Source organism: Mastomys coucha, unplaced genomic scaffold (genome assembly GCF_008632895.1).
Source record: "Mastomys coucha isolate ucsf_1 unplaced genomic scaffold, UCSF_Mcou_1 pScaffold22, whole genome shotgun sequence".
NCBI classification, from domain to species: Eukaryota; Metazoa; Chordata; class Mammalia; order Rodentia; family Muridae; genus Mastomys; species Mastomys coucha.
The window spans coordinates 185,389,218-185,415,712 of record NW_022196905.1 but is presented as its reverse complement, the minus strand read 5'-3'; the positions used below and the strand labels follow the sequence as shown (position 1 = coordinate 185,415,712).

Below are 26,495 nucleotides of genomic sequence, written 5' to 3'. Positions count from 1 at the left end.
ACAAAGCTGCTCCAAGAGTTCTCGACTGTCACCAATGCAGCTGCATCCGACCGGTGCTCCAGGACTTATCAGCACAGGTCAGGTGCCCGGGAGTCTCTTCACAGGATACACCCTACTCCATTGCAGATCTCTATCTCCTTGTGCACAGCCCCAGACAGAAACCTAAACCTAATTACCGCCTGCTCCCTTTGTCCCCGACACCCCAGGGCAGCCTGGGCTCTGTCACAGTTCTGTCATGTTCCCACAACCTCTCCGTGCCAGCGATCCCTTGGGATACTGTCAGGACTCTCCCAGTGAGCTCCAGAGTAAGTCACAGGGCTATAAACACTGCCCTGGAATTCGAAAGAAAGGGACACTGATTAATCTCCTGTGTTTCAGGGGAATTTTAGTAATGTATATCAAAATCTCATACTAGGCGCCCAACCACGCTAAATAAAAGTGAGGTTTGGGCACGTGACTAATTATGTCCTAATGAGGTAAAGTCACCATGTGGAGACATGGTTGTGGCAATGAGGAAGGCTGTCGTGGAGGGCCATCTCCAAGCTCTCCCAAACTCTTCTGACCAGTCATGTGAAGTAGACTGTGCACAGGGACTGCGTAAGTCTCCTGAAGAATGACTGTTAAAGTTTACTGTAATTTTTTATTTTATTTTATTTTTTACCATCAGGGGCTTTAATTTCAAGATGAGAAAATCGATTTCCGTTGCTTGTCACTTCAACGAGAAGAGCAACGACCAAATCAGAAATGGCAAAATGGCACTGAATCCTCCACACGGCAACTCAAAATGACCCCAAAGCATGCGCCACAGCACACAAAACCACTCTTACATACGTGCAAATCACAAGTGTTTGGAGAAAGGAGTAAAACATTTTTACAGCTACCCTTAAGTTGCCTAGTCACTTATTAACTGAACACACATCCCAGACTGTAATTTTTAAACTTCAGTGTAACTAGCTGTCAGGAGATGACTGGTCTCATTTAAGATTTCAGAGAGCATAATCTAAAGATGGAAAACGAGCATTCCGAAGCATCTCAGTCTCTAAGCTTAGGCTTTCTTAGGGATAGTTAAGTGACACACAAGCCTTTGGTATCTGCCATCCTAAACTCAGGGCCAAGAGAACGGGACTTGGGTCCGTTACCACCTATTGCCTCCAAGGAAACATGTGATGTAATACAATTACTCAACAAGCACTCGTGAATGAGGGAATGAATGAATGAATGAATGAATGAAGGCTTCCTCCTAAAACCCACAATTACTAGTCACCCAGGAACATCATTCTAGACAACCAGTACTAAGAATCAAAGAGAATTCCTTTGAAACAGAAACTTCCATTAACTTACAGGGTTTTAACATTTGAAAACCAGAAATCTAGCCAGCTATTGATTCCCAGATAGCAACATCTAAGCATGAACAGGGAATTGTTGTTGCAGCTTCCGTGAGCTTGGGCTTATATGATGAAACAGGTGCGAGACAGAATGGAAGGGAGGGATCATAGCAGCAACTTAGGATATTAGAACATCAAGAAAATGATGTATACAATGCATCCCGTGATAAAACTCTATCCACACAGCTTAACCGTGAGAGGTAAGAACGCTTTGCCAGGGAAAATGGTAAGGGTGGGCCTGGCTTTAAGTTTCTTACCGAAGTTTTTATTGAGACTGCTAAGCATAAGGCAAAACCCCATCAGGGATTTGCACTAACAAATTACCTGTCCGTAAATAAGGTCTCATGGTGTGTACATCAGTACACAACCGCCCATGCTGTGTGCGCGTCCTGCCGTGAGGTCATCTCTTGGTACCTCTGACAGACATGTCACACTGGCGTTCCCTTACCTGCGTGAGGATCGTGTTGGTCCCATCTGTTGCCTCCACAGTGAGGTTATAGCTGGATTTCTGTTCTGCATCAAGGGGCTTGGCAACAATGATGGTTCCGGTGCCCTTGTCCACATCAAAATGGCTGTCATAGTTGCCACCTAGATGAAATGAGGACAAACAGAAGTGCTAGAGCGAATCACACAGTAAAGATCAGCCATGTGTTTTACGGCTTTCTGATACGTAATGGCCAGGAAAATGGACTTTCAATACAATAATCAAAGGGACTTCAAGGAACTGTGGTTTCAAAAGGCAGGGAAAGTCAGAATGGCCAGCCAGCTCTGTAGAGAGCTTTAGAGAAACACAGGACTTTAAGGTGAGGGAGGCCCAGAGCTAAGACAGCAGCCCCATGAGCAAAGAGGCCTGCTGGCACAACCTGTCAGTCACTCCTGACTTTTTGGCCATTGTTAAAGTTTGTACAGCGTTATGAAAACCTCACTGACCATATAGTTTTCATGACTGAAAAACAATTATACTATTTTGAATATACTACACTAGGAATGACTATTGAAAACACACACTAATTCTGAAAAAAACAGTCAAGGTTAACTTGAATCAGACCTATTACGAACTCCTTAAAACCACTTTCAGAAGAAGGATTCCTTGTCCCACTAATACTATCCCGATATACCCCCAATTATATCCTAAACAAAACTCTGTTCAAATCTCTTACGGAAATTGAGATACATTATGAAATGAAATGGAATGGAGATAAGGCTTAATGTCGCGTTGAAATCCTATGGCTAAATCAAAAACAAAACACACACACACACACACACACACACACACATCATCATCATCATCATCAACCAACCAACCAATCAATCAATCAATCAATCAATCAATCAAACTAGAAACTATTGATGCAGGAACAAGTTAAAATAAAAATGAACATGTCTGTGACTGGGATGGGTAGTCATGCATTCACTAGGAAATGAACCATGGTGGGAGGGGGAGTGGGAAAAATCTCTGGAAACAAAATCCATGCTTTGATTTCTGATCTCATAATCACGTGCCCAATTATGCGATCTCAGCAGATACCTTCTGCTGTACAGTTCGGTTCACAAGTCAGCTGAAAGATGTAAAACGCTTCTCTAGCAAGCGCATCTCCTGGCACAGCCAAAGGAAGCAAGCAAGCATGGAAAGCAAGCACAGAAGAACAACAGTCAATCAAACCGGTTCCCACCAGTAAGGGAGGAAAACAAAGTCTGATCCGGCACAACGGAAGATGGCTAATCCGGAAATGGGAGAAAGGGGAAGGTAAAGGTTAACGTCGAGGTTATGGTTAGCTATGGCACTGGTCATTTCCCCTTCAAGTACAACTGTCAGGGTGGCTTCAGAGATAACCATTTCACACAGGGGAGCCAGTACAGCTAAGAGCAGACGGAAGTGGCTGAGCTCTAACTCGAGACTGTGGTTGCGAACACACTTTTGGTTCATCAAGTATTCCTTGTGATTAAAATGTTGTGGGGGGTGGGTTGGGGGAAAGCGAAGGCTAGTCTCTACAGCCCATGCTTATGATCCCAGCTAACACAGGAGGCTGAGGCAGAAGTGTAACAAGTTTGAAGCCACCCTGAGCAACTTCATATAATCCTGTCTCAAGGTTAAAAAAGGAAAACAAGGCCGAGTGTGTGGGGTAGCGGCAGAGAGCCAGCTTGCCGAAGAGTGGGTGGGACGCACAGGGGACCGTGTGAGCTTCAGAGTTATAAAAAGCAAACTGGGGAATTATGCGTTCATTAAATAACAAAAATGCTGACTTAAGCATGTATATTTTAGAGGAGGATGAAGCTTCCTGAAAAAATGAGGTAAATAACACAAAGAAGCTAGAGTCAACAGTAAGCATTGCATATAATCACAAATAATAGCATGCTTCTGATGCCTCTGTGTGTGTGTGTGTGTGTGTGTGTGTGTGTGAGGGAGAGAGAGAGAGAGAGAGAGAGAGAGAGAGAGAGAGAGCGAGAAAGAGAAAGAGAGAGAGAGAGAGAAAATGATCCAAAACATTTAAGTTCCTAAAACTACCTGTGTATGTCCAAAAACAAATTTTGTAAACGTGTTAACTGACTGGATGGCTATTTAGTGTTTATTCTTTTAAAGTTTTGGATGTGTATGGATGTTCTTCCATTGTGTGTTAATCTGCAGACAGCCATCTCACAAGCATGCAGTGACCACAGAGGCCAGAAGGGGGCACCAGATTCCCTGGAACTGGTGTTACAGACTGTAAACTGTCATGTGGGTTCTGAAATCTAAGCTGGGTCCTCTAGAAGAGTCACCCAGCTCTCCTCTGCTGAACCATTTCTTCACCCAGGAGTACTTATTTGAATTTATGTTGTGAGATCTTTTGCTGATTTCAAACCACTGCAGTCTAAGGAAATTCTTCACCTCTAGACCTTTTCCCAAATTCACATTCTAATATGTGAACAAAAATGAGAAAACCACATCAGGTTGTCAGTAACCCACTGGAGGATGACAAGAGCTACGAAGAGCACCACTTACCGATGATGTCAAACCACAGAGGCACGCCAGGGGGCTCAACTGAGATCACGCCGATCATGTGAGCCACTGGATCACTTTCCATTACGGTAAATGAAAAAACTGATTCTTCAAATGAAATAGGCTCCAGGGACGGCTTGGGTTTGGAGATCCACTCAATATGGAGTCTGGTGGTGGACGACTTCTGGGGGCGCCCGTTGTCAATCGCCTTAATCTATAAAATATGAACGGGGAGATGAAAAAGAGCAAATCACTGAAGTTTGATCGCCTACTGAGTAAGTGTCAGATACTCCAAACTCAGACACAATGCTTACAGGAATAGGAGTTTCATGGCCATACTTGTTGGGGTAAGAGCTGGTAAGAAAATAAACCTGCATTCCCCAAACGTCCGTCTGTCTGTCAGGTGACAACACTGAAGCCACCTTCTCAACAGAGAAGCTAGGAACTGGACTCACGGAAAGAATGTCGTATTCTCCGGCCGCAGAGAACTTTTTGGACGAGACCACTCCCGTTTTGGGTTCGATGGAAAACCTGCCATGCTCGTTCCCTTCCTCGATGCTGTAGGAGATCTCGGCATTGGGCCCTTCATCCTTATCCGTGGCTATGACGCGGTACAGAGGCTCGCGCTTCGTGCTCCGGTCTCCGTCCACTTTTTCTCGCTCCGGGAGCCTAATTTTGTAAAACTTCTGAAGGAACTGAGGCCTGTTGTCATTCTCATCGAGGATTTTCACGATGACTCTGGCAATGGTGGACCTGGGGGGCGCACCGTTGTCTGTCACGGTAACCTGGGTTGTAAAGGTAAGAGATAACAATGTGATAGAGTACCAAAAACTGAGTGTTTTTAGGTTAATGAAAGAGATGTTGGACATTTCTACGTCCTCTTCAAATATTCCCTTCGCGTACTCGAAGACAACATACCACATTGAAAGACTGCCATTTTAAAAAATTTTTTTCTGTGACGTATGCTGCAGCAATATTTCAAAGTGTATGCTACTTATTACAAATTTAAATATTGCAGGTTGAATACTAACCATGACTTTGATAATTTTCTTGTGACATTTTAAATGCTTAAGAATATGAACAAACTCTTAAGCCCATTGTATCACATAAGGTTTTCAGGAAAAAAAAAAGAGAAAGCAATGTAAAGTAACTTGCTTCTAGGTTATTCATGTGCTCGGGTATCTGATACTAAACTACTTGCTATGCCCGAGTCAGTATCACCCTTGAAAATTCACATTTACAGCTGTGTGTGTGTGTGAAAACTAATGGCCCTGGTCAGGACTTCTTTCACTCAAGCTCCGCCTCCTCCTAAATTAACGGAAAATACTAAAAACGTTGAGGGAATAAAATTGTTCATGAAAGTGTGTTCTTTTGGAAACTTGGTAGTTGTGAACCCTAGTAATAAAATTTCGAGTCTATCGTTAGGGGGCTTGTCAGAGAGTTGCTGCACACTGAAGTACAAGGTTTATGTTCCCAACCCTTTCCAGGATAAAACAAAATGATTGTTTTAGTGTTAGCTCCGCTGAACACTTGCTGCATGTCACATGTCAGGTGACCCGTACAGAAGGGGAAAACTGGAGAAGAAATGTAACCAAACCCTGGGCACCACACGTTTCATTAAATCCCGTGTCAACGAATAGCTTTTCCAGCGTTTGAAGTAATAGACTCCCCTCTCAGAGGCCGTCAAACTGACACCAGCTGGTCCTCAAATACAGACACCAAAGAATGACAGACACACGGCTTGTACACAAATGCCTTCCACATCTTTCCGGTCAGTGCCTTAGCACTGTCTACAAAGCCCTTAGGTGCCTTACAGCGCCTTCCGAGTGGCTTCTGACACTTCCTGCGAAACAGTGTTCTACAGTAGGTGGAGAACTTCTGTGAAACCTGAAGTTACAACCGGAGAGAGAGGGGATCAACCCCAGATGAGCGCACAGCAGCCTGAGGCTCCGCATGCCTGCTTTCTCCGGCATCCATCCTTTCCCTGGGCCAATTTCTGTAGTAACTGAATGAAAATTCAAAGCCCTGCTCTGTAATAAAGAAAATGAATTCAAGGGAGCCACACAATCTATAAATGAAAACTCGACTCCGGTCAGAATTACTATTAGGAAGACGCGGTGGCTCTGAAACCAACTGGCAACCCACGAGTGTGTGCATGCGCGCACATGCACATGCAGGCTTAAAAAGAAATATTTTACTAATAACGTAGGCTATTTTGACCAAAGATGAAATTGAACAGACAGCAGGAATAAGTTCTTTTGAAAAAGAAATTGCAAGTCACCATTTAGAATTTTCTCTACAAGCCACGCTGTTAAAAGGGTTTGGACGTGTCACACAGTCGGCTCACAAATAATGAAAGCACCTGACCCTATGTCTGGCTCTACTCGTGAACATTAGCATCCGACGAGAAACTTCACAGAAGCAGGGCTTGCTCTGCTGTGCCCTGTCTCCGAAGGTGGCTGCCCCTGTTCATCTCTAAGTTACAGGCTACCTGTGTCCTTCAAACCACTCCCTCCACCAATTCTGCAAACTATTGGCTTCCAACCAAAACGGGGTAAACACCAAAATGGAGTTAGTGCGGAAACATCTTAAATTAACCAAGATGTTTTCAAAGAGGAAATGTTCCCCTTCCACCTCCTTTGACATTTGATATTTTTAAGAAAACTTCTTTAGGTTACAAACAAATTCCGGTGTACCGCTAACGCAAATGATTTAAGTGTAAAACCACTTGGAAATAAACAACACACCGTTTAAATAGTTAGGCTTGGTCTATATAAATGCAACTTAAAGGCACAGCCGGGAGAAGTCTACGGAAAGTACAGAGAAAAATATCTGCAAATAAAATTCAAACGGCTTTGTTTACAAGCGTGTTTGTACATCTGTGTAAGGGGCACAGGTAAACCAAGTATAAAATTCAGAAGGTACTCAGAGCTCAGTTCCTTTCCCCTGAGGATGCAGTGAGATTGGGGGTGGGAGCTATTCATAACGGAACATCAGCAGCTATGAACAGCAGGCGGCAGGCCTGAGGGTGTTCTTAGGGAGTTAGTTAGAAATAAAGCACGACTTACTTCTAGAATGTGCTCATCTTGCTGTTCTCGGTCCAGCTTCCTCGACGTGGTGGTGATGAGACCTGGAAAAGAGTGGACATTTATTGATCCTAACAAAATACCATCCATCAGTACAGCTGATTAGTTTACTTAGGAGCCACAGGAATGCTGGGCACTTTCCTGCTCTGATGACTCTTGGAGACGTTGGGCAAAAGACAGAACTATTATGGGAAGGGAAAAGCTCAAATCAGCTACATTTCCTGGTCGTAAGACATTCGGTCAGAATAGAATTTTAAAGGTAAAATGAAGTTACCCAGAACTTAATCTTTACCTGTATCTCTAATACCTGCTCCAGAGTTAAGATAAATGGTGAATTCAGCCCTAGAACTAGACTGAAAAGGAACCATGAGAAACCTGTAACTTACCATCTTCTGGTCATCTATCTTCAAATGAAGAATTGTTATTAAAAAAATAATAATAATAAGGGGCAGGAGAGATGGCTAAGTGGTTAAGAGCACTGACTGCTCTTCCAGAGGTCCTGAATTCAATTCCCAGCAACTACATGATGGGCTCACAGACATCTGTAATAGGATCTGAGGCCCTCTTCTAGTATGTCTGAAGAGAGTTACAGTATACTCATATATAAAATAAATAAATCTTTAATAAAATAAAAAATAAAATATTTCAGATAGTATTGCTTCAACAACAGTCAGTTAATTTATAATAAGAGAATAAGAACATGATGCCCACTCTGTACTCCCCATTTCTTTGATTATATTATCAAACTAATTGGCAACCTCTCTCTAGAGGTTGATATATGCCTCTCTCTAGAGGTTGATAATGTTGAACTGTAGATATATGTCACAAGCTAAAAGACTGCCGAAATTGTTAAGATGTATTTAGATGCTTCACTAAAGTGAATTCCACTAGCCCTGAAGGCCACTTACCCTTCCTAATGCTGCGACCCTTTAATACAGTTCCTCACGCTGTGGTGACCCCTAGTCATAAAATTATTTTTGTTGCTATTTCATAACTGTAATTTCATTGCTGTTAACAATCGTAATGTAAATTTCTGTGTTTTCTGGTGGTCTTAAGAGACATTTGTGAAAAGGGGCAGAAGGGTCATTTGACTGCCCAGAGAGGTCGCAACCCTCAGGCTGAGAAACACTGCACTATAAGTATTCAGTACAATGGGCAGCAGCAGCATCAGGTGCATTGGAGTGGTGTGAGAACTAGCTAGACCTGATTCCAGGTGAAGTTCACTTAGCCAGATGGGTGCTTGGTCGACCCTTCTTCCCAGTCTTGCCGGGAAAATAGTTCAGTAATTCAACCATTAGCTTTGCAGCTACGGTTGTCTGAATAAGACTGAGTCAGGTGATGCTCCAGGGTGAAACTCCTGACGTCCCATTGCCTACCATGGAGCTACTGACCTAACGGCTTCCAGGGGAGGCTAACTGACTTTTCGTTAAGAGTGTGAGCCTATATGAGTAGATAGGTCTCCACAGGTTGGTCTCACACACTCTAAGTCTACGGGCAGTATAAACTGGACTTGGTAGGCTATTCTTTAAAATGAGGGCGTGACGTTTGGAAGGGTGGGAGGGGAGGGAAATGAGTCTGATCAAAACACATCGTAGAAAACTCTCAAAGAACTAATGAAAACTCGCTTTAAAAAGACAACTGGCTTTCCTCATAATTAATTTGCTCCCAAACCCTCACTAGTAAAGACTATTATAAAATGTTCTTCTAAGTCTGTAAATACCAGATGTATATGTTTATTAACCCAATGCTTCGTGGTCTTAAATAACTGCTCAGAGAACGTCGAAGTACTACTTCCCAACTGGCCTCGCAACAAACCAGAAGTCTGTGTTATTGCTGGACACTGGGCCTTTTCCCAAACCCTACCTACAGATGACTGGAGCTCAAGGACATGCTTCCAGCCTTACACCAGCGCTACCCAATGTGACACAGAGCTTCCCTTTCAAGGCACAGACCTTTCAGTCCTCTGTTCTTAGGAAAAGTTCACAGGTCACACCTCATTTCCAAACAATTATGGATTTAAAGCAGTTGAAAACCATAGGAAATCCCTTTTATCTGTTCCACTGGACCGTCCTAATGTTCTCATAACATAGTCACTAACCATTGGTAAGATGGCATGAAAAACGGCTTAGAAGCTCCCAAGAAGAATTTCTGCCTGGCACTCAGGCACTCACTAAGGGTACACAGGGAAATTCCCGTGAACACTTCACTTACATCAAAGTGCTAACAAAGGATTTAACCATCTGTATTACCAATTCAATATGGAACCAAGTTACTAAACCAGTTCCTTTACAGGTTTCAGTTAAAATGACTTGAACAACACCCCCCATCTCCTTACCCTCCACCTGCCTCCCACCACCGTCACACAGGGGACATCGAGTTTCCATTTAAATGCAATGATTTGCAAGGTCTACTTCACTGAACTCCCATCCTCTCTTACTTGAGTCAACTGCTAAGTTCCCTAGAGCTAATGACCCGTTGAGGGACACTGCATTTGTGGGTCATGGCCCTCACCAAGGGATGTTCATGCCAAAGCAATGATCCAAATGTAGAATACAACCCCAAAACAAGATCCTGTAAGAAACTCTGTGTGCTTTATATTTTTTGTAGACTTGTACTTGATAATGGCGAGCTTTTCTAGACGCATAGCACTCCCATCAAAAAACTTCTATCAAAGGTTTCTATGGTCATCTCCCAGAAGCCTTCACCAGCACAGGTTATGCCTGTGAGTCTGTTGGCACAGTGTGAGGAGAGGTGTCTTTCTCAGAGAGGAGTACGGTATGTTTACTGCACAAATTTCATACAAAATGAACTCTAAAGGACAAGTCCTTAATGCAGCATGGAAACTAGCTGCTTCTCTAGAGTGTGTCCCACCTTCCCATGGGAGACTTTATGAGGCTCACAGAGAGGTCAACACCCTGGGGTGCCAGCCCAACCTGCTGCACCTCTGGCCTGTGTACTTGTTCTGTGCTCCTTCTTCACCATTCTGCATGCATGTCTGCTTCCTGCGGATGCCCACCCAACCCCTTTCCCTCTGGATTGAATATTCACCCGGTGACTAACCTTGTAGGTGTTAATATCTGAGTTAGGCATTACACATCCTAAGAAATAACTTTAAAAAATGTATATGTATGCTATGTTTGCCCCTGAATCCCAGAAAGACACACCCTTTAACGGAAAGGGCACAATGATCAAGGTCAGGTGTCTGAGCTAAAAGGAAGTTAATTTTTCTCTGTGGTCACCAGGAACTCATTAACAAGGTCACAGTTAGAACTGAGTTCTCTGGAGACCCAGATGAGGAATTTTTTAACTTCCCATCACATCAAACACATAACTTACTGTGTTTATGGTATTTCAATTCTTTGTAAAGTCTTGACTTCAGCAAATCTTAACAGGGGAAATAGCCATGATTAATCACTATTATTCATTTTGGTGGGTCAAAAAAGTAAGTCAGAAACTAAAAGAGAAGATAAAAGCAGAAAGCATGCACACCCCAGGCAGTCGCTTTGTGTGTCTACTGTCATTTTCTACAAGCACCCTGAAGTTAAAAATAGAAGGAAAAAAGGGGACAAAGTCTAGAAATGTTCCTTCCATGGTCTAGAAAAACATTACATTCTCTATACAAATCCTACAGGGCTGGCTGAAAGGGTGGATAAATTTCCTACCTTCGCACTAACTAGTATCTACAAATTTACCTCATAAGTGTGTGAGTGAGACTAAAGGAGAATGCCAAACCTTACCAAAATTGATGAGCAAGACTGATAAGTCGCTTATAGTCTTTTCACATCAACACTCATGTTTAGAAAGTTAAGGCAGAATGTTAGATTCCCTATAATTCTTCCACGTTAGCCTAACTTTAAAATTCTTTAACTCAGGACATCCTCTAAGACAAGGTCTTCGAGCAGTAGACAGCACACACAGGTACTTATCAAAGGCCAACTAGGTGGGGGTAGAGCTACTACACGTTTACTTAAGGATGCTGTCCTGTCCACTCAGACCCCAGGTGTGACTTACGGTGTCACATTTGTCACTGGGACACAAGGGTGGAAACCAGAACTTGGCACAAGTAAAAGCTGGGCAGGCAGAGGACACCTGCTGAGAACTGTAATGTGAGTACTCCAGAATCTGATCGGATCATCAATCCCAGTAACAACAATAGTCAATAACAAGCATCCCCGTTGTTCCTATAGCCAAGCATCGGACAGCTAAGCATCGCCATCCAAGACCAACCAGCCCCAAGCCACTGACTCAAGTCCTTAGAAAGCCAAGAGGCCTAACTAAATTATGACCTTTTCATTTTAAATCCAGCCCGGTTTAGGGATAGCTTGCTCTCTAAGGCAAGCTGATATAGCAAGTGATCATCATATTAATGACTATAGGGCTTCCTAATTGCTCAGGGACTATGTTTCGATCTATAAATACATTATCTACTAGATAGTATGTCCTACTATGTTTCTACAGATTCTGAAGGTAAATTCTTTTTCAAAACCCACTCAGGAAGTTGGGAGTTTAACAACTCACACCACGTGTGCCTAAAGTCTACATTAAATGAAATCCAGGCCTGGAGGGATGGCTCCATGTGTAAAGTGGCTTCTTTAGAGGTATGAAGACCTGAGTTTGTATTGTCAAAACACACCTAGAAGCTGGCATTGCGGTACACACCTGAAACTTCAGCAGTGGAAGAGCAGACACTGTTAGATCCCCAGGAATTGCTAGCTGGGTTGCCTAGAAAAAACTGTGAGCCCTAGGCTCAGTATAAGACCCTGCCTTAAAAATAGTGAGCAAGTAAAGAGTTAAAAATGTGCCGAAGATACTCAACATCCTCAATTAGACTCCACATGGGCCTGCCCAAACAAGTGAACCTACACACCCGTGACAGACAGACACACAGGCAGGGAAAAAAAGAAGACCAGGGGGGATTTGAGGCTCTTGAAGAAACAAAGAAGGAAAAAAGGAAGGAAGAGGGAAGGGAGGAAGAAAGGGAAGGAAGAAAGTGAGTTAGTTTACACAGCTCGAAAACACAGGAGGACAGCCAGCCAGAGGGTGAAAACCCATGATTTCTGAATAGCACTAAGGTCCAGTTACAATGAAGAGCCAAATGCTACAATGAAGAGCGGAGAGCTTGAGATCTGTAGCAGGTGAAATTTAAAAACCATAAAACATAGGGCAAGGTCCTGAGAATGTGCCACCACCTGCTTAACCCTACATGGCAGGAAACTGACTTTCAACCAGTTTCCAATCTTTCTGCTTTAAAACTAAAACCAAGAGGCGGGGGAGGGCCTAAGGCAGGCAGCAGAGGGTTACGGGTGGGGGCGGGGGTGTCACCTAATCCTACTTTATTTTCCTTTCCACTTCTTTGGCTACTTTTTTTTTTTTTTTAACTTTTCACAATAATAAGAAGAGCCAATGTAGCTTTGGGCCTCATAAAGCACTACCCAAAGCACCAAAGCAGTTTCTCTTAGCCTGAAATTCTTTCGAATTCCCACTGCCCAATGCAGTAGCATCAAGCTGCACCCAGCCACTGAGCCACTGAGCAGCTAGAATATGGCCAGGCTAACTGAGGAAGTGGGTTTTTCAGACTGAATTTAAATAACTTAAAAAGGCACAGATCATCTCTGCTCCTTTAAATAGCCTCTCATTTCAAAGTACATGCCAATGTGTGGATCTACAACATTCAAAGTATGTTTGTAGTTAAAATCTTAAAGATACGCTGGGCGGTGGTGGCGCACGCCTTTAATCCCAAGCGCTTGGGAGGTAGAGGCAGGTGGATTTCTGAGTTTGAGGCCAGCCTGGTCTACAGAGTGAGTTCCAGGACAGCCAGGGCTACAGAGAAACCCTGTCTCAAAAACAAAACAGACAAAAAAAAATCCTAAAGATACAATTCAATGGCGAGTAAGTGTGTTATCAAAATCCAAGTCCTATAAACATCTGCCTTACAAATGCAGTTTTCCACTGTCCTGGCGTGGGGCCACGACTCTCCATGCTCCAACCCTTATACCCAGTCCTTAGTACTCTATTCACCGGACTCAGTCAGAGATGAAGAACCCCAGTGTACCACTGTCACTTTATAGTGTTGCCTAGCACCTAGATGTCACATCTGTGTGTTCAACCTGACTTGTGAAAATTAATTTGTTTACCAGCATACACTTTTTGCATTTGATGGCATTTCTGAGGGTTTAAAGTTGAAAATTAAGTTGATTAGGGCAGCGGTAACACTGTCCTAATATTTAACCAGCTTAGAGTCCCCCAGTTGTTCTGCCCTCGAGAGTCACAGGTCAGAGGCGAGAGATCTAAGTATATATAGGAGCCAACGTGACAGTGTTACCAGTGTTAAGTCTGTGGTGGGTCTTTGGTGCAAGCATCCTTTCATGTATACTTTTAAAAAAAAATTAAAAAGCCAAGCTGCCAGAAGACATGACCTCTTGTTTGGCAGCTGTCACAGATCCTTTCCAGGTGCCTGTAAACAGTTACACCTAGGAGGATCAACACAGGCTGACATCCCAGCTGCTTTGTTACAAAGGTGGCCCGAGGGAGCTGCACTCGGACCACTAGGCAGGTGAAAGCAAGGCTTTGGTAAAGGTCCAAGCTTCTCCAGCAGGTTTGTCCCAGTTAAAGACAGCTCCAGGCAACCCAGAAGACCTCACAAGGCAGCAAGACTTAGTGACCTCCAGATCACTTCTCCTCCAGCTGCCCTGGAGGCTGGGCTCGGCCTTTTAACAGCTGTGCATGATTAGGCCAAGAACCAGGAAGGCGCCTCTCCTAGTGACTCAACAGAATGCTTGCAAATTCCGAACCTGAGGGCCCTGACTGGTCCCTAACTCAAGGCATTTGACTTGCTGAGCTGGAAATGTACAGTGACCTGTGGAACTCAAGAAATGCCTGGATCCTTTTCCACATGTATAATCAGGCTGTTGGTACTTGTATGGGCTCCACGTTAGGCTCCAGTAAAGGGATTGCCTTATCACAGGGAAAGAAAGCTGAGCTGGCCACGGGAAAAGCAGCATTTTTTTTTTTTTTTTTTTTTTTTTTTTTTTTTTTTTTTTTTGGTGGTAGCGGCTGCTGCTTCTGTTTTGTTGTGGGGGAGGGAGGGATATCCCTAGTTGGCCTGGGTCTTGTGTTCCTTTTCCTCCTTCTCCAGAATCCTGGCTTTCCAGGTGTGATCCACCACACCCAGCTTCCTTTTTAGCACAATAATTGGGTGCTTCCTTTGGTTCCAGGCTAAGCATTCTAGGAATCAGAAACATTAAGGAAAATCAAAATAACTGGCCTCAGATAAGACATCCTGTAGATGGTAAAGTCTGCAGTGGTTGAGCAACTTTTAGACAAAGAGCTACTGGAACAAAAAGGCAAACGTTGGTGTGAGCCTCAGGTAAAAGGGCAATGTGCCTGTACAAAAGGTATATGGAAATATTTACAAAGCAAACTTGTCAAAAGAGAAAGGAGGGAACTGGTCAAGGAAGAGACAAAGAGCGGGCAAGAAAGGCATTTTGTTTCCTGTATTAGATAATCCTTTATGGCAGGGATCTTCAGGGTTTTTTGTTTGTTTGGTTGGTTTGGGTTTGGTTTTTGTTTTTGTTTTTCAAGACAGGGTTTCTCTGTCACTTTGGCTGCCCTGGAACTCACTCTGTACGCCAGGCTGGCCTCGAACTCAGAAATCCGCCTGCCTCTGCCTCCCAAGTGCTGGGATTAAAAGCGTGCGCCACCACTGCCCGGCTTGTATTTGACTCTTTTCAAGCGTGTGTCAGGATCATGAAGTGGGACTCCCGTTCCCTTGATGGAGCCACAAATCACAGGCTGCATGGATGAGGACACATCTGAGCAAATTCAGAAAGGTTCTCTGGTGATCTCAGTTACAGACCATAATAATTGTCTTTACTCTCAATGAAACAGAATAAATCCTCCTCTACTTTCTTACTTTAACAATTGTTTTAGTCATTGCAAAAATTACTTTATTATATTACATTTGCTTCTTTAAGCAACCACTGAAATAGAAAAAAAATAATAACATGAATCATGATGTATTTGAGAAGCAACCCTGTTTAATACTTAGAAAGGGTGTCCAAAGAGCCACCCTGAAGCCTGTTTCTCAGAAATGACGTAAATGTCTCCCAGAATCTTCTTCCCAAATGTGCTACTTACCACCCTGTGTTTGTTAAACCCTAAGGAAGCGTAAGTTACATGAAAAGGACTTTCCCACCATAAAATGACTCTAAGCACCACGTGAGTGTCCACCTCACAGCACATTTCCCTTTATTTTGGGTAAGTGCCTCCCATATTGTGTTGACCGGAGGGCCCCAGCCATCTAGCCAGGAACACAGAAATGTGGCCTCTCAGAACAAAGGTCTCTCAAGTTGGAACTAAGGACAGCAAGTTGGAACTAAGGAACTAAGATGACAGCATCTTGACTTTGAGAAGGCTCTGAATTCAATCAGAAGTGGCCTTTCAGGAGGAGATAGAAGACTGAAGGAAGGACACAGGGAAGAAGGTCCCACAATTTTAAGTGAGGAGCCAAAGCCACGGAGTGACTTCAGAGGGCGAGTGGCCTGCAGGCACCTATCTGCAGACTTCATCCATTTTGTCCTGATCTGTTACAGTTGCCCTGGGAAATTATTACATTTTTAAAGCTCACAGCTTTATATTGAGGTACAAAGGCTAGACAAAATTATGCACTTGGTATATACAATCGTATTCACCTCAGCCTGGATTTTTCTACGTGTCAGCACGTCATAAGGTGTTCATCAGTTCTCTCTGGAAGTATTTCTCATGTTCTCCTCCTCTCTAAGAAGTGACTTGCTAACTATAATTTCAGTAGCACAACTAATAGATGTTATAAATACTAATTTAATGCCTATGAAATACAAAGTCTTGATTACAAAGCTGTTTTAACTTAGGACCCCGATAGAATCAAAGCATGCTCCTATGTTCTCAGGGGTGCACCTGAAAGGCAACAGGCAGGGCCTGTTCATCAGTAAGATCGATGCGATCAATCAAGACAGCAGCTCCAAAACTAGCAGGACAATGTATCCTCTCTAGTCAGAAATCACATTCACTCTCCCTGCATTCATAAACCTATCTCTTTCATTTTAGCCATCTCTCTGTTCCTCTTACACATTGATATCAACTGTTTTACTTAAAAAATAAAATGGCGGCATTTAAAGATGGTGTTCTAGCTAGACCCTCATGCACCTCGAACCCTGGGCCACTAAATGAGTTTCTTTATGTCTCCATGACACAATATTAAAATACACAACCTTAGTTGTACTGCCTCAGGAACTCAGAAGTTATGGTCATAGAGGAAATAAATCATTATGTTTTAAAATGACATATTAAAAGTACTGTGGGGTATCAATACAGGGGACAATACAAAATACAGTGTACCACGTGACTGTGTGAGCATCTTCTCCATAAATACTCTATCTAACCTGTGTATTTGAAACAGCTCTAATGAAATAAAAAAAAAAATGACCGAAGGCCGAAGACATCAGTAGCAGCTGGGAAGAGCACAGAGGACGGAGGGAAGACAGGCAAGCAGCGGATGCTAAAGAGACCCGGGAAAAGCAGAACCATTCCAACTGGCTGAGTTTTAAAACCCTTTACCAGTGAACTGGAAAGCAGGGCGTGAGTAGCATTCCCACAGTCAGCGCAGTGCTTGGTTCCGTCATGGATACAATAACTGGATACAGAAAGGTCCTGGCCCGTGAGGACTGGAGCCAGGAAGAGAACCAAGCAACAAGCAAGATCAGAACCAACAATGAAAAGTCAGAGTCTTGCTTCGCTCACTCAGACCAACAGAGATGCAGGGGCAACCCGTCTCCTTTTCCCATGCTGGAGACGCGGAGGGCATCGTAGGCAGAGGCATACGTTCAGCTCTCCCTATCAACTCTCCCATAGCTGTCAATGCTCATCTACTCTCACAGAGCTTCCGTTCGAGGCTCAGAGCCTCCGCAGCGTACGCTGTCTTCCTATAGGTAGTGTTCTGAGACAGGTTCTGACTGCAGTTGGCTGGGAGATCTTTGGCAGCTGTGGCCATCTGAGCAGCTATTGTTTGTCACTGCGGTACTGGTGCCGGCAGGATTAGGCTTGGAGCCAAAAATGGAATTCTATTCATAGCCTGTCGAGGCTGGGAAGCAGCTCGGAATTCATTTAACTCGAACTTTCAGAGGTCCACAGAAAGCACTAATAAAATTAATCAGATGGCCACTCTGAAGCCACACAAGGAGTGGCCGAGGTCGGCATCACCCGCTTCTCTGCTGCTTTTACATCTGCCTTACAAGCTGTTTCCTGTTGCAAATTAGTAGTTTTAGAATACAAGATCAGAAGGCAAAGCAATTTCGCAGTGAATTAATTGTTTTTAGTATTCTACATAAGTTATGGAGTAGAGGGAGGGAGGGAGGGAAAGTACTCAACCAAATGTAAGGTTGATATCAGCAAACTTCAGCTTAAGCATTTTAAGTGCAAAATCTTACATGTAGTTTTAGTCACTGATATTCAGTGAACTAGAATCGCAGAATTCTCCTCCATCCAATTGATCCTAAGGATTCCACGAGAACAGATTTGATGGGGAAAAATAAAAAAAAGAATGCGCCAGAAAAGGTAGGAAATAAAATCTGACTTTTTAGACTTTAGAGATAATACATTTCACTATAAAATAAAAACTAGTGTGAGAAATAGATTTAAAAAAAAAGTCTACAGTCCTTAAAAAATACAAGCAGGTGACTTGTTTGTTTGTTTGTTTGGTTTTGGTTGTTAATGTGCTCCTGCCATTGTGCTGTGAGTGGCTCTTCATTTCCTTCCTTTCTAGAGCTATCGAACATTACCGGAAATCCTCGGAAGTTGTTTGCGGCGGAGCTACTTCCTATTGCACTCTGTTAGGTCTCCTTTCCAGCCACAATAAAATGCCACTTTCTTATTGCCTCATTACCCAGCAATACAAGACTCCTTTACTAAAGGAGTGCAGTTAGAACATGGGTAGGCGCCCAGTGGGTCTACTGCCTACTGTAGTATTTTACGATTAAAGAGCACTTTTGTCTGTCTGTAGATTACTAAATGAAAACATTCTATCTCTACTAAATCTGTCTGTAACCTTCTACTGAACAATCACACCATCCCTTCTCTCCAACATAGACAGTTCTTTATGAAATACTCTAGTCTACATGTGAGCAAGGAAATCGGAGGCCCATGTAGATTGGTGTTCTCCTAAAAGCACAACAAATTTATAATGTGGACATTGTAAATTTGAATATGAACAACTCAGTCCCAGACAAGGTTATGAAAAGAGGGAGGGAAGAAATAGTAAAAGTCCTCCAAGAACCAAGAGCCAATCAGGGGAGCTGGCACTGCAGCTTTGGCTATTTTTAATAAGGCATACTAGCAGTACAAGGACAAAAAAAATATATCAAAAATTTAGGCATCTTTTATCTTCAAGTGAGAAATGATTTATTTCTTAAGGGGAAAAGAACTAATTAGTAGTTTACGACCCACTTCTAAACATCTACCAGGAATTTGGTAAATCTCAAAAATATGCTCTTAATAATGCATACTGTAATTGTTGTAATTTAAGTGACTAAGCACCTAGAGAGGCAACACTCAGTCCATCTATGCACTCTTGTTTGTAGGAATGGGAAAAGTTGGATCTTTTATTTCAGAGTTTAATAATTTAAATAGCTGCTGCCCCATTTCAAGGAAAAAGAAAAAAAATCAATATGTGAAGTATTTCCACTGATAGGTATAACACATCAGGGGCAGGGGACTACTGCTCAACTTGTATGAACTTTAAATTGTGAATGGTTAGACACATTCTGCAATACTGGAAGCTATACAAACTTGAAAGTTCCTTCTACCATCGTGTTACAAACCCTGAGCTAAATGGACAGACATGACAGACACTGGACAGACTACCTACCTGAAAGACTTTCCTAGTCTCTTATACCAAAAGGTCAGGAATTCCCACAGTACACAGTTACTGGCACCAGTCTTAAGGATCTAGGATCATTTCAAAGCTTTGTGGGTTTTAACGTGAAAGGGCCACAGGAACAGTATCAGACTAAAAGCAACTATTCTCTGACACAGCATTCTTTAGGACACATAATAACCACTGCAAAACCACACTCACATATCCAAGATGCTGGGCCCAGCAGCAGCATTGAGGAAATCCATGCCTGTGGCTTGGACCCTGGGTGGTCTTGACCTCTCTCAAGTCATGTAATTATTTGTAAAGTGAGGAAAATGCAAGTCAAGTGTTTGGAGTCTCTCTGCCCTTCTCACAAGGCCCCTCCCCAGGAAGATTTAGAGGATTTAAGTGGGTCAAAGTTGATTGCAAAGTACAGAGCACAAGTCAGAGGGGGAAGAGTGTGGCGTATGCTCCCAATACAGGGTGTTAAAGTGAGGCTAGGAGACTGCAGACGGGTTAGGAAGTATACGGAAACAACAGAAAATTAGAAAAAAAGAAAGATAAAAACAGGGTTTGCTGCTCTCTCTCTGGCTCTCAAAGACAACTGCTATGCACAAGAAAGAGCACCAGCAGCATCGGAAGCGCCTAAGGTGTTGTAAACTATGGATCCAAAGACAGACAGACTTTGGTAGGACCTCAACCCAAGCTGAGCAACTTGGGCTGGGAATATGGCTCAGTGTTTGCCTAGCATATGTGGGTCTCTGGGTTCAATCCCTGTTGCCCAAATGCAGGAAGGAGTAAGCCACCCTCCAATATCAAAACCATCTTTAAATCTAATGGGGACAGAGATACATGATTCAGCTGATCAAATACATGAGACCGACTTACAAAAATGTGCTTGCTAATACAACCAATCACACAAACCAAAGGATGCCCTGCTTGTGCCTGCCACCCATTCCTGATCTATTTAGCAGGGTCACAAAATATAACTCTTCATAAATTTCTTTCCAGATAGGGAGAAGGACAGGAGTGAACGGAACTTAGTAAAACAGTAACCTATTTACTAGAGGAGATACGAGCCTATGAAAGGATCATAGAAAGGCGGATGGATACACATCTATATAATCATCTGCTGAGTCCATTGATCACTACCCTAAAGGGATTTTACTAAACCATTTTGCCTTGCTTACCTAGGAGGGAAAAGAAATAGAAGCAGTTGCCTCTGTGCTTGGAGATACAGGCTGCAATATTATGCAGTGTGGAAAGCCCAAAAGATGAGTCTTCTACTATGTCCCACTGCATGCTCCCTAAGCACTGGGACAAGTCAAGAGGCAGAAAGGGTGTCGGGAAAGCATGGCCAAGCCTTTAGTGCTGCTGTCCATTAAAAAAAAAAAAAAAAAGGTAAAATAAAGGAGCGAGAGTGGGTGACTTAGATAACATCTAGTAAGTCAGTGCACAGTTGGAAGATTCCAACCAAGGGACAGGGCAAGACAGGGCAAGGATGGGTCAGGCAAACAGAGGAGGGGTTGTGAGCACAGGCGCAGGCTCAGGGTTGGCTAGCATGCTGGCTAGTTTTATGTCAATTCTACACTAGTCAGAGTCAGAGAGGAAGCAGCCTCAACTGAGAAGATGCTTCCATAAGATCAGGCTGAAGGAAATTTTGTGATTGATGGGAGGAGGGCCGAGACCACTGTGGACGGAGCCAGCCCTGTCCTGGGTTCTGTAAGCAACCAGGCTGAGCAAGCAGCACCCCTCCATGGCCTATGCATCAGCTTCCACCCTCACTGCTTTTGATGAAGAACTGTCATCTAGAACTGTTGAGTGAAATAAACTCTTTCCTTCCCTAGTTGCTCTTTGGTCCTGGTGTTTCATCGCAGCAATGGGAAACCCAAGCTAAGAGTGTTGTTCTCCATCCCCAGCCCCAAGAGAGGCTCCAGAAGCCAGAGCACCAATACAGAAAAAGAAAACAGGAGGTTAAGACACTGGGGATGGGAATGAAGGACTCTACCCCAATGTGAAAGTTCTCCCTGGGAATCTTTCTGTGCCTTTGGATCCTGCACCATGTGTGGCTCAACTACTTAATGAAGTCAGAAATATAATCTAGAAGGGATGTGCCTGTGTAGAGACATCACAAGGCCCAGTGTTGTTAGGCACAGAATGCAAGTAATTAATGGTCATTATGAGGACCACAGACTAGGCAGAACTTCTGCCTGTCCACAGATGAGGACAGATACTCTGTGTGTCCTCAATGCTATAGTTTAGAGAGACATAAAGTGAACTCTAATTTGCATTTTAATTCTAGCTCCAGAAGCCCGTGATACTAAATAAGTTTATAGCTAAAATTAATCAGCAAATGCAACTTTTATTATTTAAACACACACACACACACACACACACACACACCTTTGTTCAAAATTATCCAGTACTCCTTTAATGAAGCTTTTTGAGGGAGGAGCATGCACATGTTCATTGAATATCTAAAACTGAATAAACATTTTTAGGATTCAAAAAAAAAAAAACCAATAACCATGCTTCTACGTCTGTATCAAGGGGCCAGATTACACTGAAAAATATCAAAGGCAAGTAAAATAGACAAAGTAACAGTTTGCAGGGTACTAGATGTTAGGCAAAAATAAAAAGGGGGGTGATTCCTTGATGAGCTGTCTGTCTTGAAGGTTTTTAGACTATTCATTCCTACATGAAAACCACGAGATAGGTACTACATGACCTCCTGAAGACTAAACCTTAAAGGCAGCATTATTTCCTACAACCAAACATAGTAACAGTTAAATGCATGCCCACCTATCACTAAATGGATAAACTGTATCTACCTAAGGAAAACAAAAAACCAGACTTAAGGTTCATACAGAGCTGCAGTGAATCTCAAACATGTGGAGGTCTAAACCCTTCCTCCCAGAAGTTTACGCCATGTCAGCCCATTTATGAAACTCTATGGGCAAATTTATATACAGGTAATATAATGGCAGGGAACCCCAGGGGTCAAAGGGATGGGGTCAAAGAGCGGGACTACAGAAAACGGGAGGCAATTCTTTAGAATCATGAAGATGCTCACTGCCTGACACATGGGTTCCTGGGTCTGGACAAATGTATATTTACCTCGTGCTAATTACCTCGTGCAAGAGAGCTTTTTAAAAGTTAAAAAAAAAAAAAACTTAACATTGTATCAAAACCTTGGAAGATAGCAAATTCGCTGAGAATAAGACTTAAGTCTTTTCTGAAGCAGGCACATGTCGCAAGAGTAACCTTCAAAATTATCAGGCAATTATAAATTGTCTATCACTCCTCAAAGCTGATAACAGGTGGGGTCAGTTTCCTGGGGTTACTAGAGGATAATGAAGCATATAAAGCTCACACTGGTCTCTTTTGTCTGGGGCTCCTCCTCTGTCCTTGGCATACCACAGAGCTCTGATGCTTGGTTGGCGTGAGCAGGCAGAGTCAAGGCTCCAAACAATAAAATATCTGTGTTCCTGCCTCTCTCTTGCCTTGAGCAAAGGGACAATTTACGTTGAAAGATGCAAACTGACCCTAACTGATACTGGAAATAACCAAACAACAATGAAAAGTTACTAACATTTACTCTGTTAACAAAATTGTCTATGTTAGGAAAGGAACATGAGTTAAGCCTTTTGCCTGTGTGTCCTAAAAGAGAAATCTCATCAAGTCCTACTTATAATTAGTATACTAGCAACTGCCTGAGATGAAGCAAGACAGCCTCGGCACCATAATTACACACTGGAAGATACTAAAAAAAGGAGTTCATTCAAGCCTGCTGCTTGGAGACCAAACTTTAGAAAATTACTGATCTCAGTTCCAGAAGGCTTATTTGAAAAAAACATATTCTTGTCAACAACAACAACAAAAAAGTTGGGATGCTTTCCTCATTTATAAAATGACTGTAAGTAGGTGTTTATCCAAAATGTTCAAAGGACTTTATACAGATTCTAGAATACAGGTCCCTCCTTTAGTCCACATAAACACTAGCTTCAGTCCTTACCCAGCAGTCAAGTCGCCCAAGCCTGTCTCTTGGAATTTTAACTACTCTACCTGCTTCTTCCATCTTCAAAATCAGCCCAACAGCTTTCCCAGGGCCTTCCACTTCCTGATTGCCCCACGCCATCAGGCCGCTTCACACATGACCCTTCCTTCCCTGTGTTCCTTCACACCCACTGTGTATCTACACTTCAAAATCTGAAGGCACTTCATGTCCAGACCCCTTAAACACTAGCCTTTCTGAAGTCTACCTGATATACAATAATCCCTGGGAATCGAAGGCACGTTGCTCCTTACGCCTGTTTACCCAAAGGAAATGTAGAGCTGTATGAAGCCACTAAAATCTTGGTTGTCATACACACATCAACCAAGCAGCTGAGACATGCGAGAGAAACATGCTGCAGCACATTCTCCACAAAGGACCCTGAGGAGTCCAGGAGGAGGGCCTTAATAAGAGTGTCAATCGCTCATCGCTAATCCTAACGCCTCCCACCCTAATGTCTGTTTCCTCCATGGTCCCAGGAGAAAAGCCTAAGGAGAGCCACATCTCTGAGTTCTGGCACCGTGATTTTCCTCCTTCAGTCATTAATTACTAAGGCCCCCGATTTAAGGTCTCCAGGTGGTGTTCCGGGTCAGTAAATCACAGAGCTTTCTTCTTTCTGAGAGTCTTTCACCGGCTCCCACAATCCTGCCTCCATTTTAACAAACCACCTCTTAAAACTCAGTGTGTACAGTATGGTCTCAGGGGATGAGGCAGTCTACTGATGTCCCTTGGGCCCTGAGGATCATGCGTAGACCTTCTGCTGAGTTGGAGACATACCTCGATGTACTTATTGTATTTTCTTAACAATATGTTTGCTAAAGCATGGTTATTTTGGGATCTTTAAGGACATGGTGCTTTGTGAAGCTCCCTACTAAGCATAGCTTGCAACATGCCTCTCAGCTACTAGCCCCATGCTCTACAGTCGGCCTCTACTCCTGTCTGCCTTCAAGCTGTAAAAACAACTTGCTTGGAGAGATGTATTATTCTCTCCTGCTGCCTTCCCAACAGCATCCCTGTGCCTCTCAGCCAGAGGTGAGAGCTCACTGTGAACTCCTAGAGGTGTGTAGTCACTCAGAAGAAACGGCAGCAGCGTGCCAAAAAAAGTCTGCAGGCACCATTTCCCCAGAAGCACAGAGAGAGGCTCAAAGAGAAGGCAAGGCTGGACCAGGGTTACTCCTGAGACCTAGTCTAGACCATCTTTAAACTTTCTCTCTCCTATTAACTATGCCCAGAGCTGCACTGTGTGCTTGGATACTGTACGGACACATATTGCCTGCTTCCCTGGCTCTTCACAGGGGGCTTGATCGAATCTAAAAGAGGGACAGAAGGCATTAAAAAAGAAACATTTTTAAAGTCTAATTCAGTAGGCAGTTTTAAACAGAACTAGCTATATATATATATATATATATATATATATATATATATATACACACACACACACACACACACACATATAAATACTCTTTAGTTATCACCTCAGGGCTTTTACTTCTCTCTTTCCATACTGGGGCCACCCTTTCAGTTCAGGCATGCTATCTGGACTCTAAACCTCCTCTGAAATTATTTTAATCTTACACCTTTCTTCTTTTACAGCGAGAGACGAGTTTTAAATTTTTGACTCTTAGTTTTGAGATACTTTCATTTGACTTCACAGCAGCAGTAGGGCCTAGTTACAACCCGAACCTGGAAAACAGTATATAATCACACTGCAGCAGCAGGCCGTTCCTTTGCTAGAGGCTGCCTGAACCCGCATGGTCGAGCCATGCTGCTAACCCACCTCTTAGCCCAAGTTCACCATGCTACCATCAATGCTGGAAAGACTGCGCTCGGATACTATACATTTCTCTTCTATACACCTCAGTTCTTCAAGGCTCAGTCTGTCTTGATAAATTGCTACTTCTCGAAGAATCCAAACTAGACTAGAATTTGTGTCCCAAAAGTTAGAGTACAATTATCCCTAAACAAACAAAACAATTTATGAAGCACTCAAAATAAATCTTCAAGTTACTCAACTACTAAAGAGCAGTATTTATAATGGCAGCCTGAAATATGCTGACAAGAGGTTTACAAACTAACAACTTAACCCACATGAGAACGCACATGCACACACATACACAGGCGCGCGTGCGCACATACACATATATACACACACATACACACACACACACACACACACACACACACAGGGGATAGAACCTAGGGCTTCACATATGTTAGGTAAACGCTTGGTTGCTAAATCATATCACCAGCTCTTAAACACATTTTCAAAAAACCCAAACCAGAGTACCTTTATGGCCTCCACAGGCAGCTACATATGGGTGATTCCTATAGGAACTTAGAACTCAGGTGCCTCTTAAGATTTGCTTTTTTTTTATGTTCAATGAAACAAAATAAGACATAATGATATGGAGAGAAAGAATGACAACCAAGATGAAGCTTTGAGCTTTCTGACATCCCAACAGGTGAGGCAGAGATAAGAATGACTAAATAAGCCTTGTTCTCTAGAAAGCCAGGCTCTTCAGAGTCTACCTGAAAAGGTGAAGAAAACACATACAATGTTCAGTAATTGATAGGCTAAGCAATTTCACCAAGGTCGTACAGTAGCTGTTGTTTTAACTGATTAATAATAATAAATAGAATTGTTCTGCACTCATCAAGGAAAGTTTCCATAGCAAAAATGGGAGCTATGTGCTCACTATACAAATGATAACTACACTGATCATCTCTTTGTGTGTGTAGGGAGGGTGGGGGAGTTAAAGAACCCTAAGAACCAAGGAAGAGACAAAACATTATTAAATATGGAAGAGCAGAGACTGTGAGCTCACGGGATCAGATCGAGAGAGACTACCAAGTCAAGCTCCTAAAAGGCAGAGGGCCAGAGAGATTCATTTTTAAATGAATGTACCTGTATTTCTGTGGGTGAGGTTGTATCTGTGAGCACGTGTGCCACAGAGGCCAGAGCCATTAGATCCTCTGGGGCTAAAGTTACAAAAGGTTGAGAGCCACTTAAAGTGGGTTCTGGGAGCTGAACTCAGTCAGGTCCTGGACAAGAGAGCACATGCTCTTAACTACTGAGCTATCTCTCCAGCCCTGGGTGTGTAGATGT

The 26,495-nt window shown here is 43.0% G+C and overlaps 1 protein-coding gene across 10 annotated transcripts in view; it reads right to left on the bottom strand.

Annotated features, from left to right (window-relative positions):
• Fat1 (FAT atypical cadherin 1) overlaps nt 1-26,495 on the bottom strand; it is a 122,878-nt gene that overhangs the window by 38,180 nt on the left and 58,203 nt on the right. For 7 of the 10 annotated variants that reach the window (XR_004109910.1, XM_031339635.1, XM_031339641.1 and 4 more), the window contains exons 4-8: nt 7,431-7,492; nt 4,818-5,147; nt 4,366-4,576; nt 2,914-2,982; nt 1,834-1,973 (exon numbers count right to left, since the gene is read on the bottom strand). Coding sequence is in view for 9 of the 10 variants with exons in the window: in XM_031339635.1 (XP_031195495.1) it covers nt 1,834-1,973; nt 2,914-2,982; nt 4,366-4,576; nt 4,818-5,147; nt 7,431-7,492 (812 nt within the window). In the remaining variant the exon portion in view is untranslated. The remainder of the gene's footprint in view (nt 1-1,833; nt 1,974-2,913; nt 2,983-4,365; nt 4,577-4,817; nt 5,148-7,430; nt 7,493-26,495) is intronic. The other 3 variants (XM_031339639.1, XM_031339643.1, XM_031339642.1) reach the window with 1 other exon arrangement.